General features: G+C 41.9%; 1 protein-coding gene across 2 annotated transcripts in view; it reads right to left on the bottom strand.

Moving 5' to 3' along the window:
- Positions 1–679: 679 nt before the first annotated feature.
- KANK1 (KN motif and ankyrin repeat domains 1) overlaps positions 680–9,338 on the bottom strand; it is an 82,625-nt gene continuing 73,966 nt past the window's right edge. For both annotated transcript variants that reach the window (XM_024200165.1, XM_024200164.1), the window contains 4 exons: positions 6,896–7,038; positions 6,206–6,406; positions 2,625–2,723; positions 680–1,697 (listed from right to left, as the gene is read on the bottom strand). In XM_024200165.1, coding sequence (XP_024055933.1) covers positions 1,635–1,697; positions 2,625–2,723; positions 6,206–6,406; positions 6,896–7,038 — 506 coding nt within the window. In that variant the 3' untranslated portion in view covers positions 680–1,634. The remainder of the gene's footprint in view (positions 1,698–2,624; positions 2,724–6,205; positions 6,407–6,895; positions 7,039–9,338) is intronic.

The raw sequence follows: 9,338 nt of genomic DNA, 5'->3' as shown, positions 1-9,338 counted from the left end.
CTAGCCATTATCCTGCCCTAGCAACGCCATTAAAAAAGCCTATAAGATTCCTTTATTAGTGATATTAGGCCGCATAGCCTTGATGTTAGCCAGCACACCTGGATTCTACTCTTGCTTTGCCATTGACTTGCTGCAAGTCACTTCACTGCTCTCTGTGCCCCAATTTCCCTGTCCATTAGAAAGGGATAAGGACATCTGTCCCCCTCCGTGACGTGCCTTTTGATTCTCAGATAAAAGGCGCTGGCAACATCAGTGGTAAGGATTATTAATAATGACATTCAATTGAAAGACTAGCTGTAGTGAGAGCAAGAACATCAACAACAGTTTAAAACTTGTGAAACTAGATTTTCAATTGTAAGTTTCATGACAACAGCAATCTGAGACAAAATGATTCCATGTTACAGCCTCATCTCATGGAGATGGCCAGACAAGGATTTGTTTGCCTACTGAAACTCTTAAAACCTGTAGCTACCAAACACAACCTGATCAGGGCTATAGGAGATGAATGAGTGATGTCAGCTGACAATGTTAACAGTAACCCCAGAGTGTTGAACTACCCACTCATCCCAGCCTTGACCCGATCAATCCAGCATGCTTCACTACTGCAGTTGTAATTCACAGCATTTTGGATGATGGTAGATCACAACTAAAGCAGCAGAGGAGTATAACAGCATAATGAAATTTTATTTTGAAAATATGGCAAGAGTCTAAGGCACTTCAAACATTTAAATACATATGACTAAAGTGAATGTGACAAGGTAATAGCATTCCATAAATATGCACTGAGAACTACTTAATTCTGCTAGAGAGGAACATATAGCTGATACCTCTAATTTTATTCTCTGATAAACATTATGTATAGATCCTATGGACACTGACACATAGTTAATAAAAATATGGTAACAATACGTGTAATTCTTCATATAGTTTTTAATTACTAGAGAATATAAAATGTTGAAAATACTGTGCGATTTAATTTTATAGATACAATTATCTTTAATATAAAAGTTATACAATACATCCAACTGGTGACAACTCATTTATTTAGCTAATTTCAGACCTGACAGAGAGCCCTTCTTCTATTTCTAAACCATCAACCCACCAGCCCAAGCTCCAAAGAGCTGATTACATAAGCAATTGCAATTTTTATAATTTTAAAATTAAAAAGAACTCAAAACCATATTGGAATGACATTTATGAAAATAATAATTGCCAATAGCTCCATGTACAGTAAATATAAATATTTTAGAGAACAATTAAAAAGTGCCCTGGAGACTATGACACTTGTCCAAAGGGGGGGGAAAACACTCATACCTGTGAAGATAGCTTAAAATTCCTAAACTGTACATAATGCAACGGAATAGACTCTACAGCAAAGAGAAACAGGATTTATGCTGTATCCTGCAACGATGGATAGATGACAAAAGAATGGTTCTGGCTATGTTACTAGCAGACTACTATCTAACTGTATGCTTTCTTCAAGTTTATAGTCTTCTACCTTTAGCACTAGGTTCTGCTTTCAATTTGCTGGTGAGTTCAGGCACAAGACAATTACATTCAGTATCTGTCTCTGTAATACAGTAACAATTAGCAGCTTAGAGATGGCATTAAGATTTACAGATATTCGTGCATTACTAATCAAACGTGGCTCTGCGGGTAGGACCAGGAGATGTCTTTCTGCTGAGCCTAGGTGTACTCTAGAAAGGGGAAAGGAAAGAACAGTTAGTTAACTGAATTCAGCTAATTAAATAAAGAGATTAAACAGATTGCACAGGAACCACTGTCCCTTCAGTTTATGAAGGCAGCAATTAAAATTCAACCTATATAGAACAGGTAATGTGTTTTGTTTCAGTCCAGGAGCTGCTGTGCTGGCTACATATAGCCTAGTGTCTGAAGCAGCACGGTATTATCGGTAGTAAAACATTTAGGAACTGTTTATCATGAAGACAAGTGCAGACTGTGAGAGTTGGTGGATATTTGCCAGTTTGCATAGGGTTGCAACAAAACTAGAGCTGACCTTGCTTTGATGACTTGCTCTGTAATAGGCATCGCAATTATGCAAAAGAAACTTTGTACATTGGCCAGTCTACGTGGATGTCTGATTTAACACAGACGATGAATTGTCCTCACCCAGGGAGAAAGGGGAGGAAGTATCCTCTTGCCAGGGTCCAGGCTGTCCTGGTCTGTATTGCACTATTCGCTTAAAGGTTGTTTTGTGGATAAACACAGATTGTCTTATCCTGTGCTGCCCACCCAATACCTTTCAGAAGCTAAGTATTTACCAAACAAGAGATACCCACAAGCTATATGCATTTGTGCATGCAGTGATAGGTAGCATATTCACAGACAGATTACCTACATAGCACTGTTGAAGTTCTTTGTATGCAGTGTTATTACAGCCATGTTGGTCCCAGGATATTAGAGAGAAAAGGTGGGTGAGGTAATATAAGTTGGTCTCCTAAAAGATATTATCTGACCAACCTCGTCTCTCTAAAAAGTTCTTTGGTTAAAGTGTGGCCTCTCCAGACACTAACCACGTGATTTTTTTCAATATTTAGTCTCAAGAACAGAGAGATACCACGTAAATTCAGTGTTCAGTGACCAGGAACATTTAACATACTAACCGGTGACTGGGGTTTGGAAAAGTTTACATGAGCATAAAGAAGAACTGCTATGTCCTTGTGTCCAGCTTCCAGGGCTATCGAAAGTGCTGTGCTGCCATCCTTAAAGAATAAAAAAGAAAAAAAATGTATACTCGGGTGCATTATCAAGCCCCTTAAAAGCTCCTTCAGTCTACAGAGAGTAGAAGTTACTGAAATGAGGCCCTATTGCTCAAACAGCCAGCCTAATTTAGGGTCCTGATTAATTTCCTTTATTATAATTAAGTGACAACAAGCCTTGTGCTTCTGTTTTATGAGGCAATCCAAGTGCCAGAGGCCTCATAATTTCTCTCAACAAGGGGACTGGATTATAGCTGAGAAAGAATGAGTGTGCCATTATCACAATAATGTTACAAGTAATTCTGTGTAAGACCAGTGATTTCAGGAGATTGGTCTGAATTTGCTTGAGAGAAATTGCATTGTTGGTGGGGAGGGGAAGAAAAGTGAAGGGAGGGATAAAAGTTAATCAGATACAATGAGAATTAGCTGTGTTATAACTCCCATTAAGAGTAAGAGCAGCTGCATTTCCAAGTGCACCTGGCTGAGAGTCTACCCACGAATATTGTCCTTTACAGATATTATTTTCTTGTGTCAGAAGATATTTTATTTATTTCAGAATCGTAGGGGAACTTAAGATTGTACCTCATTTATGTGTATGTGTGTGTTTACCTGCTTTAACCTTGTAAATAAATCTCTCGTTTCTTTTTCCTAGTTAATAAACTGTTAATTAGCTTATAATAGGATTGGATACAAGTGTTGTCTTTAGTGAGAGATGTAGGGTGCACTTGACCTGGGTAAGTGGTTGGTCCTTTGGGACTGGCACTAACCTGAATATTGTTGTGATTTTTGGTGTAAGGGACCAGCTATCACAGAGGCAGGCTTGCCTGGGTGGCAAGATAGATTGGCATCCCCAAGGCTGCCTATTAAGGTTGTTATAGTGCTGGAGGTGTTCACACTCGTTACTTGGTTGGTGAAATCTAAGGATAGAACTCACAACCCGTTTGAGGGTTGTGCCCTGGTTCTTGACAGTCTGCCCTGAGGGTGGCATCCATAGTCGTGAGCCATTCCAGACAGCGTGACAGTTGGGTCAGCGTGACTTATCTCTGACCCCCTCCTGCACAGCACACAAGTTAGTCAAGAGAGAGGCTCTCCCTGCCCTGACTCTCCCTCCTGTGCAGCTAGTGTTTGCTTCCCCTCCTGAGGCTGAGCTCCTGTGACGGATGCAGGCATCACTCAGCCATAGCACCTGCTGACCAGTGATTTTTAGCTCACAAGGCATGAGAGGATTTGCCAATAACAGCCCTTATATCACCAGAACTCACTAGTGTGCTGCCAGCCTCTTCTCCCCTTGTCCACACAAGTTTCCACTACAACACCAGTGTTACAACTGGCATCACAGTGAAATGTTTGGGAGGAGCAGGCTTGTTAACTATTGCTGGGGCATTTGGTATTAGAGCAGTCAAGACCAATCTAAAGGAAGCTGCAGCCTTGATCTCTGCATGAGCCACCTTTAAGTGAAATGCTTCCTTATCAGGTGGTGATGAGTGATTAACATGTTTAATTCTACTGAATGGGCAGGGGGTGGGGTGGTCAACCACTTGGATATTCGTGCTGAGCAAGGAACACTGGTACATTTGTGGTGTACACAGATTTGTCCTGGAAAAGCAGGAAGCATTCAGCAAAGTTCCTGAATCATTAGCAAGATGGCACAAATCAATAGCACAGAGCTCATTTCCATAATGGCAGCTGGAAACCAAATTCTTGGTCATTAAAGGGGACCAGTAGAAATATAATCCTTCCTTAAAAACGCCAAAGTACCCTTCATTGCAAGCAAGGTACTTGCCCATATCAAAGAACTGGAGGTAATTTAATCTCAACAGATCTACAACGGAATGGCTTGTGTAAGTGACAGCACCATAGTACCGAAGTCAGGGCTGGTGCCATAGCATCGCCTAGATTTTAGGCACCACCATGGTGAGTGACAGAATGTTGACAGGCTGCTCAAAATTAGCACCTGTTTCCGGTGGCCCTAGACTGCTTTAAGAAGGGATCTGTTACACCAAGGTAACCTCACTCAGATGTCTATGGGTACGTCTATACAGGAATATAAGCCTTTATGGAATGGCTATAGCTGGCCCGGGTCAGCTGACTCGGGCTCAGGCTGTGGGGCTAAAAATTGCTGTGTAGATGTTTGGACTTGGGCTTGAGCCTGAGATCTGGGACCCTCCACCCTCGCAGGGTCCCACAGCTCGGGCTCCCAGCCAGAGCCTGAACATCTACACAGCAATTTTTCAGCTTCAGAGCCCAACCCCCATGAGCCGGAGTGAGCAGACTCGGGCCAGCCATGGGTTTTTTATCTCAATGTAGACATGCCCTATGAGGCCAGCTGTTGTACACCACTCACGTTGAGGGCAGTAAAACCAGCTGAGCTTTCTGACTAAGGTGGATGTACTGAAAGTGTTATAACTGTTGTACAGGGAAGTTAAACCCCCAAATTAAAAAAAAGCCAGACTTTGTGTAAGGACTGAAAGTGAATAATTGGGTGACAGTAATAGCTAGAATCCAAACATACCCCGGAACAATACTGTCACCAAGAACACAACCATAATACTCAGTCAAGACATTCTCAAGTTTTAAAGGATATATTGATCAAATCCTCTCTCAGGGGTTCTCAGACTTTTGTAATGGTGACCCCTTTCACACAGTAAGCCTAAGAGTGTGATCCCTCTTATACATTAAAAACAAACACTTTTTGATATATTTAACACCATTATAAATGCTGGAGGCAAAGCAGGGTTTGGGGGTGGAGGCTGATAGCTCGCGACCCCACATGTAATAACCTCATGACCCCCTGAGGGGTCCCGATCCCCAGTTTGAGAACACCTATTCTATCTACTCACACAGGATGCAGTGATCTTTTCTAACCAAGAAATATACAAGCATATCATTCTCAGTTGAGCACACACATTGCCTCAACAATGAACAAATGTGCAATGTTGTTCAATGGTTGGAGATGGCAAACTGACACTCACAAACTCACGGCATCACTGCTTTGGGCAAGAGAAGAACTTATGAAGAATAGTCAGTATTTTGATTATTTGTCATGATCATATAGAGGCACTGAAGGAGGACTATTAAGTCATAGAAGAAGGTAATATATGGAAAATTAGGTTTTGGATTTTTTTTTTTTTTTTAAAGATTTCTCACCACAAGTCTTTAAATCATTCAGTAAAAAAATGAGGTTTGAGTACTAAGGCCAATTCCCGCCCTCAAACTTGTATGCGTGAAGTTAAGCATCTAGGTTTAGGCACCTTAATAAGAGTGACCTGATTTTTGGAACTGCTCAGAAAATCATGTATTTAAAAGAAAAATAATCACAGCATGCACTATGACTAAGAAGATGATTCTGGCATTTCTACTTTAGGTTGTCAGCCATAAATTTCATGTAAGTAGATCTTTGAATCTCTCCATTCAGTCAAAAATAAATCAACATTCCAAAAGTTATCTCGTGGAAAGGTAGAGCAGTGTCTGGAAAGGCAACTCACATTGTCCTGCAGGGTGCCATTACATCCGGATTGAGCCAGCAAGAGCTTCACAATCTCTACATGTCCATGTTCACTAGCACACATCAGAGCAGTGGAGCCCTCATCATCCTGGATATTGACATCTGCACCACAGGCCAGCAGAGCTTTAACCATGTCTACCCGTCCATGACTTACTGCCAGCATCAGAGCAGTTTGGCCGGCCTGTGAGGAAAATCACAGCTAAAGTAACAACCAACCAAGCACATGCACACACTCACTCTCATCTGCAACTGCTGAAAGAAGTCAAAACTATCACAAGAGAAGATTTGCTTTAGGACAAAAGCTGGGGGTAACAATATCTCACAAAGTATAATGAACTAAGAGTTCTACAGAGTTTACAAACTTCTCCCGAAATTCAGTTTTGTTTTTCCACATAGTGCCCCCCAAAATTGAAAGAGGGACAGTTGAGGCACTTGAAAAAGAAAAATCTTATTTAAAGCTCAAATATTTTTCCATGGCTCCATTTTGTAAACAGGAACCAAAACCATACACACAGATGTCAAGAGGCAGTGACTGGCTGCGTACAGTCAGTGCAAACTCTGAACTAATGGAAAGTCACACATCTGCTCTGTAGTTGCAATAAAGGCAACTTTATATTCAATTTACAAAGCAAAACAGCTTTGAATGGTATCTGAGTGTGACAGTACTGACCTGACTGGCTTTAGCATTCACGTCCCCACAGCCGAAGAGTTCTTCCACTATTCGCATGTCTCTCTCAGCCTCCACAGCTGCAAGAGCAGCCAGCATGATGGGGGTATAGCCAGCCTTGTTCTGATGATTTACATTACAAACATCTGCAGAGGAATGAGATAGTTTCTTTGGAAAGCAGGAATTGTACTAATGAACTGAATAAATTGCTATTAGAACAGCCTATTGAATCTGCAGTAGTCGCTCACATAATGAAAGCAATTCAAAGGAAAGCTGAGGAAAAAAGGGTGCTCTTGAACCAAAGAAAGAAAATAATTCTTCTTCATTACATGTATGACATACGTGCCACAAAAAGGACACAAAGCAATTTATTTGTCACTGTTGAGGCACAGTTAAATTTTAAAAAATGATTGGAAATTTTACAAGAATATTACAGACAATACCAGCCTCGGGTTGGAATTTGGGGCAGGCCATCTGGGTGAGCCTTTTAATTACATTTAGGGAATCCTCATTCCAAAAATGAAATAGTCGGTGATTTTGGCCAATGAAATTCAAGACCAAAAGTTTCCCCCACAGCACATTTTCCTTTAGCTACTTATATGGTGCTAACCATTTTAACGATTTGCACAAGCTACTCTGACCTGTTTTGGAGCTTTAGAAAAGTCTTTCCAGTTAAAAAGTTTCAAGCTCTAACAACTACTTGTCTGGGAATAAATACAGTAAGTCCTCTGAGGAAGTGTCGGGAACTAATAGAGCTGTTCTTTTTGTTCCAACCTAATACACCAGTCTGTTTTCTATTCCTAAAATTCTTGAGTTCAGTGGGACTAGTACTCATTTACCATCCAGTAGCTTTTGAATGTGTTCATATTTTAATTATCATTTGGAGGGCAAGAGGGGATTTATATAAGATTTCTGTAAGAGGCTTGAAGTTTCAGCTCCACTGCAGATTTACCTTTGGAAAAAAAATTCACAGCAACATCTTCATGTTTCTCCCTGTTTTTCAGACAAAAATGGCATTTGCAAAAGCGATGAGGGAAGAAAAAGCAGGCTGGGAAGGTGTGAGGAAATGTATGCATCCACCTCTCAGAGGAGTGGCAGTCAATTATGCTAGCTATAACCAGGGCCGGCTCCAGGGTTTTTGCCGCCCCACACGGAAAAAAAAAAAAAAAGCCGAGATCGCGATCTGCGGTGGCAATTCGGCGGGAGGTCCTTCGCTCCAAGTTGGAGTGAGGGACCGTCCGCTGAATTGCCACCTAATAGCTGGACGTGCCGCCCCTCTCCAAAGTGGCCGCCCCAAGCACCTGCTTGGCAAGCTGGTGCCTGGAGCCGGCCCTGGCTATAACCAACTACAGAGATCCAGGCTTGCTTTCCAGTGCCAACATGCTGGCCCCTCAGTTACCAGTGGGGAATTCAGCTGAAAGGATCAAAGGTTTTCAAAGAACAGAAAAGAATCTGACCCCTTTTAAGTGCTGCTCTGCGGCGGGTGATGGATGCTACACCTTGTGGTAGTGCCAGCTGAAGCCATTCTTACTTGATTGATCTGCCTCAGCATTAAAATGCCTCGTAGGAAGTGAGTTCTAAACTACCCTCCCTTTCTTTATAGCTAGATGGAAGAGGAGGGTCTTGAACCTTTTTTCTATTGTAACATTGGGTGACAGATTGCAAAAGGTTGAGAGCCACTGTGCGCTATGACAACTCACTCCATCCTTGCCAGCTGGGGCTTTTGCACCTATGCACATACCTGATTTGGGAAGTTCACTGTTTCATGCGTCCAGTGACCATTCACATACAGTAATTAAGGGAAGGGCTGTCCACACTGACACTTACGAAGGAATTCCACTACGTTTAAACCTTTTAACAGGATGCCTGGCGCAACAGTCCTTTTCACACGGCACTAGCCCATAATAGTTGGCATTTCCAATTCCAGTCACTTCATTTAATTACTAATGCAACTACACTGGCTATTGTGGACTGAGGAACAATGACTTCCCACACAGCAGCAGTGTGCTCATGCTACCTTGAGATATTCAGGGAGGTAAGAGAGAAAATTCTTTCCAACACAGTCTAGCACTTACATCAGAACTCAGTCCTGTCCCATTTCACTGTGCCCTAGACATTGCCCACATTCTCCTGCAGTGACTCATTGCTTCCACCCGGCCTGCGTTCAAGCCAGCCTACAGCATTTGAAGTGCTTGTTTTCCTGTCGACGGACGAGGAAATCTTTGGTGCTGGATGTGCTGCATTGTTACAGTACATTCAGATCCGTTCATTCTCTAGCTGGTGTTTCTATTTTTGTTGATGAACAATCATTAGCACAGCACCTTTCATTTGGGAACCTCAAACCACTTTACTAGCATTAATCAAGCCTCTCTACACCCTTTTGAGGTACAGCAGGTATGTATTATAGCTATTTTACAGGGACAAATTCTGTTCTGTACCTCACATG

This window comes from Terrapene carolina, unplaced genomic scaffold (genome assembly GCF_002925995.2).
Source record: "Terrapene carolina triunguis isolate 2854851 unplaced genomic scaffold, T_m_triunguis-2.0 Scaffold113, whole genome shotgun sequence".
In the NCBI taxonomy this organism is placed as follows: Eukaryota; Metazoa; Chordata; order Testudines; family Emydidae; genus Terrapene; species Terrapene triunguis.
This window is presented reverse-complemented; position numbering and strand designations above follow the sequence as displayed.